Source organism: Numenius arquata, chromosome 13 (assembly GCF_964106895.1).
Source record: "Numenius arquata chromosome 13, bNumArq3.hap1.1, whole genome shotgun sequence".
Classification (NCBI taxonomy): domain Eukaryota; kingdom Metazoa; phylum Chordata; class Aves; order Charadriiformes; family Scolopacidae; genus Numenius; species Numenius arquata.
Window position 1 is genome coordinate 5,631,274 of NC_133588.1, and position 20,595 is coordinate 5,651,868.

General features: G+C 45.5%; 1 protein-coding gene across 1 annotated transcript in view; it reads left to right on the forward strand.

Annotated features, from left to right (window-relative positions):
• Positions 1 to 515: 515 nt before the first annotated feature.
• Positions 516 to 20,595, forward strand: part of ZNF423 (zinc finger protein 423) — a 235,364-nt gene continuing 215,284 nt past the window's right edge. Inside the window, exon 1 of the mRNA XM_074157910.1 lies at positions 516 to 780. Coding sequence (XP_074014011.1) covers positions 741 to 780 — 40 coding nt within the window. The 5' untranslated portion in view covers positions 516 to 740. The remainder of the gene's footprint in view (positions 781 to 20,595) is intronic.

Genomic DNA, 20,595 nt, shown 5'->3' on the forward strand with positions numbered 1-20,595 from the left:
AGGATTTAGGAAAATCGCAACAAGGTCGCACCCCCGGAGCGCCCCGGATTGCCGGGACCGGTGCTCGTCGTGGGTTTAGACATTTAATTCTCCCCGCGCGCCCTCCCCCACCCCAAACCCAGGGACCCCGCGCAGGGCTCTGCTTCTTTTTTTTTTTTTTTTTTTTTTTTTTTTTGCTTTTTTTTTTTTTTTTATTATTCCGAAAGTGCGAGCCGGACTGAGAGCCGCAGGGCGCCTGCAAACTTTAAAAAGAACAAAAAGGAGGGTGGGGGTGCGGGCCGGGTTCGCTTTGGGTCGGTAGTATTTGCACATCCAAGGGGGGGAAGGAAGGGAAAAAAAAGAACCAAACAAAAAACAAACAAAAAAAAAAAAAAGGAAAAAAAATACTGCAACTGTTGCGCTTGTGATTTTATTTTTTTAATTTTTTTTTAATTTTTTTTTTTTTTTCCCCGGGGGGAAGGTGCCCGGAGGGGGTTGGAAAGAGGAGTTGAACTTGCCGCATTGCAACAGGCAAAAAGAAGTGAGGGGGAAAAAAAAAAAATAAAAAAAAAAAAATCAAATAATCGATCCCGCTGCTGCTGCTGCCGCTTCGCCTCGCAAAGTTTGGAGGTTGGGGGGGGGGGGGGGGGGGAGAGGAAAGGAAGAAAGGGGAAGAGAGAGAGAGAGAAAGGAAGGAGAGGAAGGGAAGGCAGGGAGAGGAGGAAGACGAGGAGAAGGAGGACGAGCCACGGCGCCCGGACATGTCCAGGAGGAAGCAAGCCAAACCCCGCTCGGTGAAAGGTAAGGCATCCTCCGCCGCCCGGCCACGGGCAGCCGCCGCCGCCGCCTCCGCCGCCGCTACGCGGCCAATCAGGGCCGGGTCCCGGCTTGGCGGGGATTGCAAATCCCCCCCCCCTTTCCCGGTACGGGCCGGTGATGGCGGAACACCCCCCCCCCCCCCCCGAAACGGACGGCGGGCGGGCGGGCGAGCTCCCCACGCGGGGCGTTCGCCCCGCGTGGGGAGCTCGCCCGCCCGCCCGCCGTCCGTTTCGGGGGTGTGCGTGGATACCGCGGTACCCTCCGCGCCTCGCTGGCGACACGTGTCGCGATAATTGATGAAAGAAGCCGGGTAGCGTGGTTGAGGCGGGGAGGGAGGAAAGTTTTGGCGGTGATGCTCGGGTGCGGTGGGGCGCATCAGTGGGCCGGGGAAGGGAGGAAGAGGAGCGCACCTCGTGTTTTAGCCGGGTTAGCTTGAAATTAATGTTTTTCTTTATGATTGGGAATGGGAGCGCCGTCTGTTTCCTCCCGCTGTCCAATGCGCGTAAGGGTGGGTGAAAGAAGGGGAGAATTAAAACCCATGCGACGGATGCGGGTTGAAAACTTGCTTGAGCTTGAAGAAACAATAGCCAAATTTAGCAAGGGCTGCGTTGATAGAAGGTTAGACCTTAAACTTCGCGTATTCTTCACCATCCAGAGCGAAGGGGTGCTTAAAACCTCCTGTTTACCTCCATTAAGAACACAGCTGCTGGCGAAACGTAAAGGGAGGGCCGGGACCAGCCCCGCACCGTATTGCACGCCTTGCCAGCTTTTTTTGACTTTTAAGTGAATTGGTGCGAGAGGGGAAGGCGTGATTTCCGAAGCCTTTCGCTCCCAGCCACGAGGAGGTTAGCTGATGTTGGGTAAGGTTTTATTGTCCTCTGCACAAAGCAGAAGTCGCAAACTCAGTGGTCTGGGGGCTTTGTTGTATAGAAGCACAAAAGGATCATAACTTTCCATGCCCCCGATGAAACAAAAAGTCCTAAAGCGTTTGTAATTCAATAACTTGCGGGTGGACAAAATTAGCATGCAGTTAATCGACCAGCTAAAGAAGGAATCGAACCCCATCCAGGGCCAATTTATATTATTTGTGAAATACCCACTGCTTAACAGATGATTGCAATGTAAGTCATACGTGCTTCAAATGTTTATGAAGTTTTTGTAAAGTCGAGTCCTTCATCTACAAAACCATTAACCATTTTTTTTCCCCCAGACTAACAGTATCTTTTAGCATTGTGCTTGTGGGGCAGGTTTGCAGCGTGGCGTTTTGACCCTCCGCAATCCCGGACAATCCCTGCTAAAGGAGCTACTTCGGTAATTGGTAGATGAATGTTACAGTCCGTGGGCAGAAGAAAGGGCAGAGCTAGAGCTATTTCTAGGGGATGCTCTGAAATACGTCGTTTGAAACTAAAAGGAATCGCAGTTTGAAAACAGTGGTGCAGGCCTCGGGTCATGACTTTCCTCGGATGAGGGGATCACATTTAGTGGCCAAGCCTCTGGAGTTTAAAATATTTTTCTGTGCTAAAACGTCGCATTTAACATCCAGGAAACAGTTCTATGTCAGTGAAAACCTTATTTGCTATAGAAGCTCAGTTAGTAAACATTAACATCTCGTGTCATAACAACATTAGATATTTACCGTTTATTATTAATTTGTTTTCTACCTCATTACTTTTTAGGCAACGGTATCTCTCACAAGGGGTTGGTACTTTATAATGAAATTTTGACCCTAATTCTAATACAAAACTGACTACTATTTACAAGAGCATTTTTTATGAATCGAAGCAGGTAACTTACTGGCAAGTCACAGCAAAGAAACATTATTCCTGTAATGTAGAAATATCTAGAAGGTCTTTGTAACAGTGAGCTAGGTGAAGCCCAGTTTTTAAAGATTCTAAATATTTCTGTAGGCTCTAGGCACACACACACACAAAATATGCGTTTTCAGCTTCAGCATAAACTGGCTGTAAATTACAGGTCTTAGCACGAGCTGAGTAACAGGGAGTCTAAGGAATGAGCTGAATCTGGGTGAAATTTTGGATAATAGGAGGCAACTCATACGTGTATGTAGGATAAAGAATTTCTTCCTTTCCTTATCCATATCGTCTGCTTTTAAAAAGTCCATCATATACATTTTGTGGTCTAGGGAGCTGGCAACCCAGTAGATTGCCACAGTACACGTTTCCATGGAAATAATTGAGATGTAATAAATAAAGGCACTCTGAGGTCACAGGTTTCCCAATTCAACTGAGAAGAAAACAAGCATAAATTATGTGGATGTATGTCTAGCATTTAGGACTTAAAATAATTTACCCTTTTTCTCTTTTCCGTATATTTATTGCACTTAGTGCAGCAGCTTTGCTATTTATTAACCACTACGGAGATTTGTGCATCCTTTTTTCATTCAGAAAGATCACGCACTAAAATAGCATCAGTGTGTGCCTGCGACGAAAGGGGTTATTCTGCATGCGAAAGGGGCTGCACCTTAACTGGGAGCAGCGCTGTCTGATGTGAAAGAAGAAACCGACTCTGACAGAAGTATCCAATGTTGACAACTCTTGAGATGCAGGTTATTTAAATAAAACGGAGTGATGGCAAACCAAACCGGCGTGCCGGCGAAGCTGCAAGTCATGTGGCCCCTGTGCTGTATGGTCAGGTCTCAGGTTCAGCCTGGCAGAAACTCGCAGTCCTTCCTGCAGCTGTTAACTCCAGCAGTGGCCCTGGACTTTCCCCTGGCGTGGAACTTAACCGTTTGCAATACAATACGCTGATTTGTTCTGGCCCTTAGTTTGTGCAAACTTGAAGGTGTTAACCTCCTAGCTGGTGGTTGGGGAAAAAGTTCTGCTTGGCTTAAAGGAGGGTTGTTTCAGATCGCTGAGGACCAAGTAAAAGTAGGAGGGGTTGAGTCTTTGTTGGCTTACAAAATAAACTCTTCAGTGACAGTGTGGTGGTAGCGGTGATGGAGTAAACCACTGGCCTGTTCTGAAGCTTTGCTTCACATCACAGACGGAGCCCATGAAAGTAATTTTCCTCAGCACAGAGCCTTCTTTTACCCTGCTGCCAGTAGCCTCATCGGCTGAGGGCCTTAAGCGTTGCCTGTAGGGAAGAGTTGTACCTTCTTTAGTGTCATTAAAACCACATGGTCTTGAACCCCAGAACCATAACACGGTTGTGAACATCAAAACACACTATCGTCTGTCCCCTAGTTGCAAGTGATGGGGAGTGATGTCAACACCAACGTCCTTAAAAGTTTGCCCTGTGCCGCCAGCGCCGGGGATCGCTGGCACCCAGTCGGCTGCGGGGCTGAGGAAGGCAGGGGCTCATCGTTCCTGTTGGTTTCTTGCTCTACAACTTGGGACCTTTGGAAGCAGTTCTGTAAAGTGAAGTGCTGAGATGCTGGTAACAGTAACTCGCAGGTTTGCAGCCCCATGTAATTGTAATTGAGGAATTACTCGACTGCAGTTTGTGGGGACTGGGCTCGCGTTGGCACAAGGTTTTGAGCATCAGATGCACTTTGGTTGCTGAATTTGACAGTTCTGCAAATTGCTGTCAGCTTGCAAGGGTATTTTGTGCATAAACGTGCTAGTCAGTAATCAAACTGTTTTGCAAAAGAATGCGCTAATTAAGTCTAGATTTGTTATCCTACTTGAAGTTGCAGAATTGCTGTCATATTTTTTTGCTTTCAGTTGGCAAAAAATGCTGATAGAAACTTTTGATTCACACCCTACCTGCCTCATTTGTGTCAGTCAAGAGGAGAAAAGGGGGGTTGCTTGCTACTTCGTTATCTGCAAAGTAAATAAAAATACTTCAACCATTTGCTGAGCTCCAATTAGTTGATTGCTATGAATGATCTTCTTTAAAGGAATGCTGTTTTACCTATCTGCTCATACAAAGGTTTGATTTTGAATGTCTTGTGAAAAGGATTCTCTTTGTCTTGATTGATGTCAAGAATAAAAGCATGATGGTAATATCCCTTTGAAAGCTATTGTATTGTCAGCTCTGGCTGACAGCAGGAGGCCCTCCTAGTGCTATAGATTAGCGCTGTGAAAACACTGACATTTTCTTTGTTATATTGCTGTTGTTCTGCTTGCAAAGTCAATTATACAATGTCGGAGCTCAGTTACAGAGTTGACTGTGGAAGTAACAATGTCTTTCATACTTGTCTTAAAGATATAATTTTCCTTTTTTCCCAGTTGATAGAGAAGAACCTGAAGGTACTGGAACAGCACATTCTACAAATTAAATTTTGACAAGTATAATCATAATTGCCAAATACAAGAGACTTGTGCGATTATCCTTTAATTTTACAGTTCATTCAAGTTTCGGTGGAATTTTATTGATACAGTGAAAGCAGCAGCTAAAATTGATAAAACTCATATCAAATAAGATTACGCTCTTGATTGTTCTTTATCAAGTGTAGCTTTTGGGGGATTAGGAATAATTGGAGATGTTGGTGTTTCATTGTGGGGCTGGTGCCCTGAGAGCGTTTGAATCCGTGCAGTATACCGAGCACTGCCTTCAGGGATTAGCCTGCAGTTTTTAATTTTTGCCTGTGTATTTTGCTACAAGCCTAGCAGCGTTCTCCCCTGAACTCCGCAAGTCCCATTTTCCTGCCTTTCTCTCCCTGCGGTATGCTTTCCTGGATGGGATCTGGGTGGTATTTAACTGGTTTTACTGATTGAAACTCCTGCCTGTGTGCAAACACCTTTTAATTGTGGCCTGTTCCCATTGGTCTTGGTGAATAAAACGAATAAATGTGGCCAAAAATTGAAAAGAGTGGGAAAGGTAACGCAAAAGGTTTGAATGTGAACCGGGAGAAAATAGAAATCTCATATTTTTAGCGGTGCTACGTCTAAAGCAGTGAATGAAAAACAACTACCACGTAACGGTGGTGACTCTCTGAGAACGCCTCCTATTTTTTTCTTCAAAAATATTTGTGTACCATCAGTGCAAGTTGGAGAACATCATTCACTGCTGAATTGCTTCAGATGACACGTGCAAAAAAATAATCAGAGCACTCTTGTTAGGACGTTAATTGTAGGATTTCTAAATTACTATTATAAACTAATAGAGTAACAAAAGATTCCACAGTTACCAGTAATTTGTCAGGATTTATTTTGTTTTTCTTCAATAATTGAAAATTAATGTCTTGAAGTGAAAGCAGATGTTCATGCCATCCTCTGAATTGGATATAAAAATGATGTTTTGTAGATGCGTTAAGCTTGTGTAAATACAAATTGTCTTATCATAAACGAGGCTTTGGCTTGGTTTTATCTATTGTTTGGTGCCAAATTAACTTTTAGTTTAAACCTGGGGAAGTGGTTTCAGCCTGGTTAAATTAACTAAGCCAAGTGCTTGGGGTGGCACCCAATGGTCAGTTATTGAAGTAAATGTTTAAAAAAACTACCTTACCTGCTGGCTCTGTGACTGACGATAGTTTCTCATACTGTAGCATTAATATTTACTTCTGTTTTTGATAAATGTGCTCTTAATTGTTTACTCTGTTATTTTTACTGAACTAGTTAATTTATGTCTCCCCTCCCTGCTCCAATTTGTGAAATCAGTTTCAGTGCATTACAACACTTGAAAAATGCAAACCACATTTTTTAAAAAAGGAAATAATCTCTTGGGCTCTCATGTGTTAGCCTGCAATCTCCAAAATATAATACCTTTCTTCATGTATTATAATATTCTTTTAAACAAAAGATTATTAATTACCCACAATAATTAAACTGTCTGATAAAAATGCCTACATCAGCCCCTCATCAATCCATCAGTATTCTCCTTAAATGCCTCCGAAAAAGGATGGCTATTATGTTCCCTTGTATCCTAGTAAATGCGCTGGAGTAATGAAATACTAATAATATAAAACCTATTACAGACTCCTGCTAAATCTTGACTGACAAATGGTGGTGGAGGGGAGGGCCTGGTTCTGGTGCGTGCGTTGGTGGACACGGACTCAGAGAGTGTGGGTGGGAGCTGGAGGACCAGCTCCGAGCTCTCTGTATCGCATGCGTTTGTTCAACATACTTTTCCAGCCCAAATTCTTGTGCAGTTTCTTTCCTGATGTCCATTAGTAAACGCAGAGAGGTTGGTTCCTTGTTCTCTTAGACAAATAAGGTGATGGGAGTTTTAAGTACTACGTCTTCTTGATGACACCTAGACGTATACACATGTGCAGTGGTGAATTATGGTGGTTTATCAGAGTTGCTTTATTCTAGGGAGTAGAAGGATGTGCAGAGACTAAATGGTCTCTTGTGACATTTCCAGCTACAGAAGGCTCGAGCTTCGACCTCTTGCAATGGTTTGTTTTCTAAAATGCAAACAAAGGGACCCGATGGGGTTGGAGACTGGGTGATGCCGTTCGGAACGGGCTCACAAATCTCGTTGCGGTACAGTGAGTTGGTGTGTGGCATTAGCTTTCCACTGTATGACTTATTTCGGATAGCACTGCAATACCCATCTGAATCTAGCGATAAGTAGCTTCATTATATTGTTTGCATTTGCTTAGAAAGAAAACCTTTTCCTTTCTAGCCACAGATTAGGCAACAGAAAGACCAATTTGCAGAGCATGTAAATGCCACTTGTTAATCATATGCAGTACAATTATTAATTTTTTTTTCTTTTCCCCCTTGGATGTATTAAGTCAACTTTTTAGCTTTTTATGTAATTGAAATTTGCCCTTTTGTTACCTGGGCATGAATTATTTTTGAAATGTTGTCATTACCCGCCCTGCTGTGAGGTTTATCTCTTCTGTTCATCCTAATTAAATAAAACATACTGTTGTTCGCCAGTCTCGTGTTGAAGTGAATTACCTGCCTGAAGGCTCGCGCCGGTGTCGGGCACGCTTGTTGCAGCCGCCGCCGTTGACTAACACATTTACTTTTAGATTTTCATTTCAAAGGGCTCAGTTTGTGCAGTGTGACAGGTGAATGGTGAATGCTTTACAGGACTTTCAAGAGCTGAACAAACAGTAAAGGACTTATTGCTACCGCAGCGGAGCGGCAAGTACAAATGCAAGGCAGCCTTTGTGGCAGAGGAGTGTTGCCTTTGCTGGATAAAGGCCACTCAGGAGACCTGAAGGGCTCGCTTGGGTACGCTGGAGGTGAAATAATTTCAGTCGTGGTCTCATTTAAACCCACCCTACCTGCATGTTCTCCTGGGCAATTTCTAGTGGGGTTGATCTCGGCTCTCTTTGTAGCATCACCCGCAGTCGTGTTCTCCTCCAGTCTGGTACTGATAACGAAGACTGCTTCAGAAGTGTAACAGTTGGAGTTTCTTTACGCAGAAGTTATTTCCAGTTCATATTAAAGAAAGTAAACAATGCATTCGGGTTTTAAAGCGAAGCGGAGGGAAAGGTCCCTGCTTGTAGAGAAGCAGTTTGTTTAAGCCTCTGATAGCGCTACAGAAAATAACGTTGCTCACCAGTGAAATCCTGTTACGAGTAAAAGTACAAGAGTTAACAAGTTGCCGTGCTCCAGTCTCTGTTGGCTCCTGCTAGGCTCTGGAGGTTTGGTCAAATGCGGCCTAATTCTGCTTTCCAAATATTAAAAAAAATTACACAGAGGGCAAAAAGACAAGTTCTTAATATGCATATCCTGGGAAAAACCTAAACCAGTATTTTTACCCCCTCCAGTCCCGAGGCTAATCAAAATTCCTTTGTTTCCACATCTACCATTAAAATATATGCCTCCCTTGGTTGTCTGCTGACTGTACAAGTTTAACCACTCAATCCATTGGACTCACAAAAGCTGTTACTGGGTTTACATGGCATTTGTCTACAAGTAATTTAAAAATGGGGGTGAGGCGCCGGGCAACCTCCAACAGGACTGGTACTTCAATTAGCAGCTCTGCCCGTTGCTTGATGATCCTCACCTGGCTGAGATGAGGTTTTCCTGGGTTACCATTGAGGCAGGTTGACCAAGCCTCCACCTGGTGATTGCTGAAACTTGCTTCACATGGTGATGAACTGAGTGGTGATGAAGATAATGTTAATAGAGACAGTCTTGCTGTGCCCTTTGAAAAGAAGGTGTTTGGTGCAGTGCAGAGATGAAGTCCTTCACTGTATGAGCATCTAGGACCCGCTTTTGCAGTTTTTAGGGTGAGTACAGTTTTTTTCCTTGGCCCTAATTGGAGCTGGATTGAATGCTTAAATGTAAGCCAACAGTGTAATTTCAAGTTTCCTAGACCTGCTGGAGAGCTAATGGTTTTAATCAAGATTCATGTTGATGTTAGAGGACTGTGAGTAGCCCTAGGCTTATATCAGCCATGGGGGTGAAAGCTCTGTCTTGTTTTGGCGCTAGTGACCTTCTTACTGACCTTAGGGGGGATGGGATTGTATTCTCATTTCTTGCATTGCAATTGAAAGAACAAGAGAAGCGAAGAGGCTTGATGGGAGTAGTCACTTGGTACCCAGTGCTGCAGAGAACATCTCCTGCTTCTTCTGCTGGCTCTGTGAGATTGCTGCTGGGGGTATTTCGAGGAGAGTACTGGGCAGGCTCAAGGTGTAGGGGGTTCAGCAGTGTGGTGGGAGCTCCCCAATGGCACTGCAGGAAACCCAAGAGACCTGGGTTGTGTTTAGCATCTGTTAAGGTAAGCAGGTATAGGCTTACGTAAGCAAAATTGACTGGGATTCTGTCTTCTTTCAATCACCTGTCCCCCAAACTGGAAAACTAAAAGGAGGTAGAGAAAACACATGGTAGAAGGATGAACTTAATACTTGGGGAAGCAGAAATGCTGAACAGAGAAAGATGGATATAAAATAGGGAAGCTAGGAAATCTGCTGCTGGTATTTGAGTATGGAGGCTGTCTGATGATTAGATACAAAGCTTTGGCACAGAGGTTTACTTACCTGGAACTGTATCTGTATTATTTTTAACTTTGAGTTTAAAGACTGAGAGAAGGAACAGATCTGAAAAGCGACTCCAGCTCCGTGGAAAAGGGTATGATTAAGCAGAAGCAGAAAATAAAACACTAGAAATGTAAACACCTAAACAAAGTTGCTTTTCTGCTCTTAGTAGAGAGTGGTAGCGCTTTCCTGTCTGGAGGAGCGTATTTGTTGTGGTTTATAGTTCTTTTCTGTTTAATATAGAGAAATTTGAGGACAACTGTGATTGCAATCATTAATTCTGGAAGTTTCAACTATTTGATGATCATGGCAGCATCTGAACTTGGCCTGTGAGGACTCTTAATTGTCTCGGGTTTGGGAGGGAGGAGGAGGTCAGCGTGGTAACTGCAAAAAGTAGGCTTTCAACACTTCTTATGCAAATGCATGGAAATACATAGGATACGTGTTCATGTGTGCATGAAAAAGGTCTAGAGGAATAGGTAGTGTCTTTTGTTAGACCAACTAACATGGTTGCAAAATGCAAGGAAGAAATTTTTCTGATGCACAAGCCTACCTTCTGCTCTAAGGGAAAAAAAAAAAGCAGCAGCCTTCTGGCTGTTTTGCTTGATAGGTAAATGCAGCTTTGCTTTGATTTACTTATTCAAGCTCTTACTTAAATTTCTCTTGCTTCATTAGATTACTCACATGAGTAAAGATATACCGGATTACACAGTAATGCCAAGCTTGTATATTATTTATTGCTGAATTCTGTGGATGCATTTCAGTCGGGTAATTTGCTCGTGGCCTCCTTTATTTCTAGGAAAATGGCATGCCTTGCCCTTCATAATTTCTTTGCTTTTACTGACCAGACTGTTCCCCCAGAGGGCATGTGGGATGTGGCAGAGTATTGAAAATACTGGGATGGAGAAGTAGAAAAGGAGGGCTGTGTGTGAATTGCACCTTATTTACGTTTATGCTAGATTTATATGGCAAAAATGGTGTTTTTCTGGAGGTGATACTTTGTGGGGAATGTAGTAGGCAACTCTGGTTGAGAAAGTTGTTACCTTGAGATGATTTTTTTTTTTTTAAATATAAAGAAGTACTTTCAGTCTAATTCTGAGCATCCTTTAGGAGTATGGTACAATATACAATGAGCCATTTTAAAATGAAACTGTGAGTGCTTATCTTCAGATCTTGTACTGAGTCTCGCCTGATGCTTGGGTATGAGTCCACTGATTTGATTCCCCTCATTTCAAGGGTGTTTTCTTTCCTAATTTCTTTTCTGCTTGATAACAGATAAGTGAGATTTGTTTTAAAGCTCCCATTTGGTTTATTTTGATTACCATTCTTGGTCTTAAACAAACACTCAACAGAGAGCTTCTGTTTTTATTCTTCTTGATATAAGTAAATTCAGTAACAAACCTGAACTTAAAGGTGAGGGTCTGGGGGGGGGGGGGGGGGGGGAGAAAAAACAAACAAACAAACCACAATGCACCCCTGAGAGATGCTTGGCAGAGCTGTGGTGTGACTGGTCTCCAGCGCACCGAGGGGTGCTGCAGAGCGGGGAGCTGCCAGGCTGCACAGCCGGGCGTCCCCAGCTGCAGTAGGAGCTGCTGCTCCAGAGACCTGGGGGGACAAAACCCCCCTGCAATTGGCAGAAAGATGCAGCTTCAGCAGTGGGGCTGTTAGTGGCAGGCAGGCAGGTCTCCTGCGAGCGGGGGTTTGCGGGGTACTCTGACACGCACCAGGAATTCACCCAAAGACCAAATGCATATTTTCATAAAGAGGTATCTCTGCTATGATTTTTTTCCTCCTTGCCAGTGGGTCTGTATTCAAAATGTGTCTCCATAGAAAAACGAGCTTTTAATTTGTCACCTGCTGCTGAACCACCCTGTCCTCCTTGAGATGCCAAGTTGTAAATGAGGTTTCTGTATCCCCACACACGGCCATCCAAGAAATGTTCTGTGTATCGTAGTTGTCAGTGGCACAGCTGAAGACATCAGACCGGTGGCTTAAAACCTGCTGCTGTCTGATTGGCGTGAGTAAAGCCAATGCAGCACAGAACCTGAGCAAACAAAAAGGCAAGTAGAGAAACTGTTGTCTCCAGTGGCTTGGGAGGTCCTGGCTGCCTCCAGAGCAGGGGCTGCTCGAAGCTTTCTGTCCAGCAATGTTGAGGAAAAAGGAAGAAAAATTGTTTCTTTGGTATCACTCAGAGTGCTGTTGGAAAGCTCCCTTTGAATTAATCTTTAAAAAAATGCCATATTGGTTCTACAGATTTTATTTTGGAGAATAGTGCCTTGTCTGGCTGCACATCCTACGGCCTCTTCCGCCATGCGTATTTGTCTGAGCACTCGGGACAGCACGTATCCCATCTGACAAATGCAGCTTGTCACCTAGCAAACCTCAAACCACCTAATGAAAGCTTAGCTTGAGACAGAAATCAAGAACTTTGATTTTAAGTCTATGGGCAGATGATGATGAGCTGAAGGAAAACCAGCCCAGCTGTGGGACCGGCAGGGGAACTGGCTGTTCCCGGTGCCCCTCCATCCAGGAGGGCAGCCACTGCTGTAAGAGCTGCCCTGGCCAGGTAGGGGCAGCTGCCCTTCACCGTGGTATTAGAGTGCCTGAACCCATTAGGCAGCTGAAAACTAATAATAGTAGGAAATAATCCTGTCTTAAATGAAGGTATTATTGTGCATAACTAACCTTGTGACACCGTCCTCTCTGCTCTCCTGTTTTCTTCCTAATATCTGTAGCCTGTGAAAACATTGTTGGAGTCTCGTTAGCAGCTTACTTGTCTTCCCACAGGATCTCTCCTACCATGGAGCTTGGGAAGCTTGAAGGTGCTTTGCTTTGGGGGAATACCTACAGGTAGGTTTTCCTCCCCGGGTGGAAACTTCTTTACTGGTTTTTCCTCCCTTGAATCTTTGCTGGTTTTGCTCCTTGCATTTACAGAGAACATAACAACAACCTTGGAGTGTGTTAGCAGAGCTCACCAGGTCAGTCATGCCTCTGGGGAGGGAAGCAGGCAGGAGAGGAAGAGGCAGGACACAGGCTGTCTGTGGGGCGGTGTGCCTGGAGTCCAGCCTTGCCCACCGTTCAGCTCATGGTGGGACCTGCCAAGGCAATGACGAAGTGGAATTGTCCTGCTGCTTTGGGAAGCTGGAGGCTGTTGGTGCTCTTATTAGAGGGAATTTATCTGCTCTTCTGTCTTTCTTACTGTGTACTGCTGGCTTGACTTGATTTTTCTTTTACTGGCACATCCCAATCCCAAGAAAACAGGTTTGTTTTCTTCTGAAGATTTCTTTAATTCAATGTTGCCATGTTGGAAAAACACACACCAGCCACTGGCCGAAATGCAGTCTGCAAATCGGCATATGTTAAACCCCACCGCTCTGGAAGGGAGCGTGGAGATGAGTCCTGGTTGGTTCGGAACTGCCGTTACCTTAAACTTAGCCTGTGCAACTCTGTCCTTTGCTGCCTGGCACAGTCCCATGGCTGTGCCCGCTGCTGCACGAGGTGAGGGTTCATGTGATGGGTTTTGCTCTTCCTCTGTTTCTATCTCCTTGTCCTGCTGCCTACCTAGCAAAAGACTTCCAGGAGCTGATTTTACCCACCAGAAAAGTAACCCTGTGGCTCTTTGCTGGCTGCGGACAGGTCTGGTGTGTGTTGGTTGAGGGCAGGGCAAGTCTTCTCGGCGGTGTTTGAGTACCCTCAGTTTGGGTCAAATCTTTCTGAAAAGAGCCTCTGTTAGGGAGGCTGAACTGTGGCTGCTCACGTGGGATGCGAGTGTGTGTCCACATCCGTAGTGGGCAGATAAGTAGGTCACAAAATCTCTGCCCATGTGTCCAAGAAATGACTGTTGTTGAAGCAAATGCTCAGACTTGTGGTGAAGCGAAGGATGTAAAACCACATGAGCACGGCCTGAAGTGACAAAGAATAGACTCAAGTTTCACACACTGGAAGTGATGAAGAATAGAGTCAAGTTTCTCAACTGTTTGCTTCTCTCCCATTCGCACGAGAATTGTGTGTCCCAGTGGAGGTGTGAGCTGGGGAGTGCTCCGTGGTGTCCCACTGCGGTGGCTGGGTGCTGCTCCTCATCCCTCTCTGGATGGAGATCCCCACCGTGTGGGCAGCCACGCTTTGAAAGCAATGCAAAGCAGAGAGAGAGCTTGTTGTTGCGGGGAAGAGGGAAGGCACCCAGAGATCAGAGTTTGGCCGGTGTTTTTCACTGCTCCTGTGCTGGTGGAAGTTGCTGGCAGCAGCCGTGCATGAGGCAGCGTTGCTGGAGAACAATTTTCTTCTCTATTCTAATTTAGTGGAAATAATGCTACTAAGAAATGAGATTATGTATCTCAAGAAAAAGGGAGATTTGTTATTCTGCTTTTAGCTTGCACCATAGGCTGTGTCACCATGGGGCGCATGTCACCAAGTGGGTGCTCCTGCTAATCCTGGCACATAAATGCCAGCTGGTCCTTTGGCAGATGCTGGTCTGTCTCCTGTGCTTGGATGACAGAAGATACGATTGTAAATCCCGCTCTCATTGCTACTTTGTGCAGTCTTTTTTTTTTTTTTTTTTTCTTGTGGGTGAATTTTGACTACGGTTGACTCAAATATTGCTATGTCCCATAATCTCATGTATAGGCTGGCTCACGTTTCTGGAGTTGTAACGTCGCGATGACTTTGCTGAGGACAAAGCCTCTGCTGCCCCAAACACCCAGTGTCTCTGGGCCCACCCAGCTGGTGGCCGGCCTGGCCTTTAATGTGACAGTGGCTTGTGTTTGTTTGTGTTCTTACTTAGGTTGTTTCTGATGTGGCAAACCTCGATGCCCTTCCCTGCTGGGAAGGGCTATCTTCTTCTGTCCACCCTCACCCCCCCTTTTTGCTTATTTTTAGTCATAGGAAATAAAAGAATTGGCTGTTTGCCAAGGAGGAGGAAAAAAAAAAAACAAACCCAAACCAACAAAAACCCAAACAACCAACAAACAAAAACCCCAAAGCAACCACAACATTGTACCTTTCCTTGCCTTTACAAAGAATTTCCTTATAAGTGTAACTACTGATGTGCTTTTTTAGGAGGAGCTTGTGATTCAATGTTAAACCAATAGCACATCAAAGAATAAAGTAGGGTGGTTTCTTGTGTGTTTTCCTATTTATTATTACTCTTGTGCAGATTTGGGAAGACATTGTGGTATGAAAATATGAAGGAATGTCTCGTGTAAAGGAATAAAAGAAAGTAAGATCTTTAAATAACTCGACATGCTTGTGCAATGGCATTGGTTGGGCTGCAGTCTGGGCTCTCGAATAACCTTACTTTAAAAAAAAAAAGCTTTAAATTTTATAAATATTTCTGTCTGTCTCTTTTTTGCAATACCCAACATACATTGTCTGTTCTGCTGTTAACTCCCTGATGCAGAACTCCTAAGTTTGGGCTAATAGAAAATTTGGAGGATTCTTCATTATCTGAACCTCTTGAGAAATACCAAATATGTTCCAGTAATTGTGGTGTAGTACAACAGGGAGTCACACTGGCAGTTTGTTGGAAAGGGTTTTTCCTGTAGTTATGAAAACCATACAACTATTAAAATCCCCAAAACTGAAACCGTGGGGATTACTCATATACTTACAGTTAAGCGCATGCCTAAAGGTAGATATATTCAGCGTGCGGTTTTGACTTGTGTTTGATTCCTAGCTTGAGAATATCAGAAAAAAACCCAATAATTCCTCAATCACTTCAGTCTTGTGCAGCCTTTTCGCTCTGTGCTTATGCAGCTGTAGCACGCTGGGCTGTGGCTCACGACAGAACCACCTAGGTTTGCTATAAAGCAAATTATTGATAATAAAGACTGAAAAGTTTGCAAAATATTAACATGCTCCAGGCTGTTACAAGAGATTTGGAGTCAGATTTCTCCTCTCTTCTGCCTCTGCCACAGCTCCTTGATGAATGCGCATGTGTCACTTAATTTTTTTTTTTTTCTTTCCCCTCTCTCAATATTTTCCATCTTGGTTGTATGCAAAGAGGGTATAACATTTGTCCCTTGGAGAATAGAGTGAATTTATAAACATCTTCAGATGCTGGGTAGGTAAAAGTGAAATGGAACACCAATATTATAGTTCAGGTCATAGTACTTGGGTTTGCTTTGTGGTTGTTTCATCTTCCCCAGTCTAGAAGATGTTGTAGAAGCTAGAATTAACAAGAAAAACTAGAAAGTGATGGTTGTTTTATAGCTGCAGTATAGGGACTCTTGTCCTTGCCAGGCAATCCCTCACTGAGAAGGCGCTGCTTGCCTTGCCCTTCTGTCTGCAAGGTAGCAACAGTAACACCTCTCTGCATTTTTTTTAGTTTCCCTCTTAAAAACTTCCTTTGATTAAATGGTTCTTGTGTGTGCCTTTCTCTTGGAAAACACTGGCATGTGCCTATAAGTGTACTGATATATCATCCTAAGGAGTTAGTTAGCACACCTATTCTTCTTAAGAAACAAAGTGCTATAAACATAAAACTGTCTAAACAATTTGTTTTGAGCCAGAATTTGGAAATATGCAGGTTGTGGAGTATAACTAATACCAAAATGTTTTTGTTGCGCTTCTTTAAAGAAAATCCATTTGCGCAATATCAATATGTGAGGGAATTTAATTTTAAAAACAGTCCCAGTCACTTTGTAGAAAAATATAATGCAGTACATACACTCATTTTAGATACTACTTATTCTACCGTGTCCCATTAGTTGATGTTTACACAGCACTTTGAAAATGTAAAGCGCTATATAAGTGCTTATTATTACTACATTATTATTATTCTCCCTCTTGGAAAAAGACCCTCTAGGGAGAGGGAGACTTGCTTTGCATTTCATCTGAAGTGCAGATCCCACAAGAAATATACCCGTTTGTTTTGGTTTTTATATTCTTCCCTCCCCACTTCCACCCTTCTGGAAAAAAAATAAGCATTGTGTTTTAGAGATTAGAAGTCTTATTTAGTTTGTGCTTGGTAACTACACCAAAGAGAACATTATTTGAAGGCATATAAAAAAATCTTAAAGTAGCTTTTTATTCCAATCTGTGCAATAGAGTGAGTCACTGCCCTGGTCTCGGCCCCTGCGCTCTGTGGGTGCTGCAGAGGCATCTCGCCCAGCCTGGGCAGGGAGGGATAAGGAGGAGCTGGTGATGATGCCCTTTGCTGGGGTCCTCCTGCCTGGCCCGTCTGCCACTGTGGGCCCAAGGACAGAAACCGCTGAGTGAAGGGAGTACAGGGACAGTGCCAGCAAAGCCTTAGAAGAATTTCCTTCCTAGAGAGAGAGAGAGGAAGCACTACAAGTTTTTCTGCGGTATCAGAGCTATTGTTTTTCCTTGTAAAGAAAGAAATCATCAATCCCTTGTCTCCTTTACACTCTTCAAACAGCAGCCTGTATCACTGCAGAACAAGATTTCAGTTTAAGTTATTTTAACCCCCTTTGTCATGAGAAGGCCTTTTAGTGGGCAATGCTAACCATTTGCATCCTGAAACTTGAGAGCAATTCCCTGTGCCTCTCCACTATATACTGTGCCGTACCATAGTTGAGGCTGTAATCATGGCCGATAAAATTCGGAGTTATTTTTGCCTTGATACCCTTAGACTTGAATTGTCGTAAGCTGGGGACATGGTAACTGTAAGCCTCCTTTGAGTACAGTGAGGAACATTTCACTCCTCTTCTAGTTGTACCTTTGTTATGCTGTTCTCCAGTGCTCTGGTCCCTGCATGGCCCCATGCTGGGCTCCCCACCGTGTGGGGGCTCTGCTTCCAACATTCCTTGCCCATTGCTGCTGCCAGCTGCGTTTTAGGAAGAGGTGCGGAGGAAAGGGAAACAGGCCTTGAAAAATGTGCAGGATGGGAGAGCCTGAAGATGATGTTTATTACAGAACGTAGCCTGACTTAGTTTTGTCACTGGATTCAGCCCTTGGTTACGTCACCGCGCATGGCCACTAAATAATGAGGTCATATGCAGCATTTCAGCCCGGTTTCCAGCAGAAACTGGGTTTTATGCAGCCATCCTTATTTTTGTGTGTGTGTCTGTGTGTGTGTCCTTTGGTGGCGGTTCAGTCTGAGCTGGTGTCCCCCAACTGTGGCAGGGGATGGTGGTTGCAGGTAGCTGTGGTCCCAAACCTCTACAAACCATGTCAGGGTGGAAGAAGGCAGAACCACCTGAAATCTGCTGGAAAGGCTTCTCAGTGTTTCCCAAAGCCCATGCAGGCGAGTGCCCGCAGTATTGGCGTGGCTGTGGGAGAGGCTGGGAGAGGGGACATGGTGACAGGGTAGGCCAGTCCTGGTTGTGTTCAGAGCTTCCTTTCCTTTGCTTATTTAAAATGATTAATAGTTCATCTGCGTGACCAACCACATTGATTTAGACAATGCCTGGTAAAACTGGAGTGTAAATGGTCCGATATAAACCCGTGTGTTATGTTATTATTCCATAAAGAGTTAATCAGCCTTGTCACTGCAGGCCGGATGCTTTAGCATCAGAGAGGAAAGCATGAGGCTGTGGGGAGGTGCAGGACAGGGATGGGGCTGGCGTTGGCTGGGGGGGGCAAGGGATGGGAAGGACTCTGCCCCTCAGGTTGCATCCCTCCCAAAGCTGCCAGTCCTGAAACTGTTGCCCAAGAAATCGGCTGTGGGCGAGATTTGCTGTGCTCAGTGCCCAGGGACTCATCGGTGTTGGGAAGGTGGTGCAACAGGTTGGCACGGCTTTGCATCTCTCCCTGCTTCATTCCTTTCTAAATAGCAATTAATATGGAAGTGGAAAAGTGTAAATTTTTATAGCCCGGAATCTTAAATTCAGAATGAAAACCAGTTCACTTGGGCACGCTGGACTGTTTGACTGGTTGCAGATGAATGCACAGAGCCTGGGGCAGCAGTAGGTGTATGTACTTGATACAGTTAAAAAGGACAAAAAAATTCCACAAATTTTCTTGCCTCTTTCAGTCTAAGCCTGCTAAGTTTGTGGAAACCTTGTCAGTGAGATAAGACTTGTTACTGAAACCTGGCTCTGGGCGATGCCCAGCATAACCTGTGGGTGATGGAGGGCAATTCCCATGCCCTGCAGAAGACTTGGTGTAACTAGGAAAACTCCAGAGAGATCAAACTTGCCTGCTGTGCCTTAGCAAAGGGAGTTACCTGCCATGGGAGTGAAAGTCATCAGACCTGCATGCTCCTCTCGTTTCCTTGTCCGTGCTTGTCCCCTACCCTTGGGGTGTCATTTTCTACTTGTGTTTCAATGACAAATGCACCGAAATGGAAATGAAGGTGCCAGCCGTTGCCCTCATTGTGGTATAAATTATGGGGTACAGAAGTGGGGGTCAGCCTTGGGGCAGCACTGTGAGATGGGGTGGGTGTCACTGGTACCTCAGTGTCCCCACACGGGAGGACAGGGGATGTCCCAGTCTCCCTGCCTGCACACCAAGTAAACCCTAAATACATGCAGGCACAGAGATGCTCCAGAAACGCAACTGGTTTGTGTGGGGGCACGGGAGAGCAAGCACGTGCAGAAAAATTAAGCACGGCTGCCCATTTTGGCCACTGAGCCTTGGCCATCATCAGCCACACGTGGCCGTGCCCCGGAGGCTGTCGGGCAGGGGGCTGGCTCCCAGGCTGGCCCCCACCGGCGGGCGGCACGAACAGCCCGGGGCTGGGCAGATGGCTCCCTCCCGGCCGTAGGGGCCCCGCTCTTCTGGGAGTGAGCCCCGCTGAGACTGCAACAACAGCAACCCGGGAGCCGGGCAGATGGTCTACTGGCGGCCGCCAGGATAATTGCATCAGCTGGTTACTTCTGCAGCCAGCGGAGCCTCCTATTTGTACTGCTCTGAAATGATCCCGATTTTTTTTTTTTTTTTTTCCCGTCTTTTTTTCCTTTCCCTGCCTTGTTTAAATTTTGGGAGGGATGGGGTGAGGCCAGGGGGCGGCCATCTGCTGGAGGGGGTTGATGGTGGGGCTGGAGGAGCCTCCAGCAGCCACCTGAATGGGTGAGAGGACTGCAGTGGCCTCCTGTTCCTGCACTGCGTGTCACTCTGGGCTCGAATGATGTTGCAAAGAGAAGAGCTGGACCGGCATGACCCTTTCCAGCCTTGGCGGTGCATTGCAGTCTCAGTCCGTGTGTGATATGCCTGCCAGCCTCTACCTAAATTGCTCCACATACCCGAGCTGCGGCTCCCAGGAGCGTGCCAGCCCGGGGTCTGAATAATGCAGCAAACCCCCTTGGGTCCCATCTCTCTGCCTCTTCCTCCCTAGTTGGGCACCTTGGCGCTGCTGCTGCAGGAGGGCTGCCGAGATGTCCACTGGTGGATGCTGGGGCTGCCGTGCCACCCTCGCTCCTCCTTTTGGGCTCTTGTTACACAGACAAAAGATCTGCCTGTTCCTGTCGGGATCTCTTCTGTTTATGGGGATTGCTGACACGTGTGGGCTCAGCTGACTTTCTAAGCTGCAAAATATTTGTGGAGGGTAGGCAAAGGTGTCCTGGAGATGGCTGGTGTCCCCCCTCCCCAGTTGGTTCCCAAGTGCCTTGGTGCTCTGGTGTATCTCGCTTCAGGCTTGGCAGGGAGTGATGAAGTGGCGCCTGCTGTTTGCTCGGGTTTATTCGCTCTGGTTTTAGCTCTCAGCATGGCACAGGTAGTTGCAGTAGAGCTGATCCCAACTTACTGCTGACCCAGAGGTCCTGTAATCCCTAATAGTAGTAGGATTAGATTTTGTCCAGCCAAGTCCTCCTTTCCTTTCCTTTTTTTTTTATTTTTTCCCTTTTGCAACACTTTACGCCCCAGTGTTGTTGGGTTCTCACACCCACTCTGCCTCCTGCCTTGACCCTTGCCTGGTTACTCCAGCCCCCAAGAAAGCCTTGCCTTTCTCTTGGAAGAAGCCTGCCCAAAACCTGGCCCTCCCTTCTGTGCCATCTTCCCTGTCCCTTTGCCCCTTTCTGTGCACGAGATTGATTTTGCTGCTGTAAGCCTGTTGG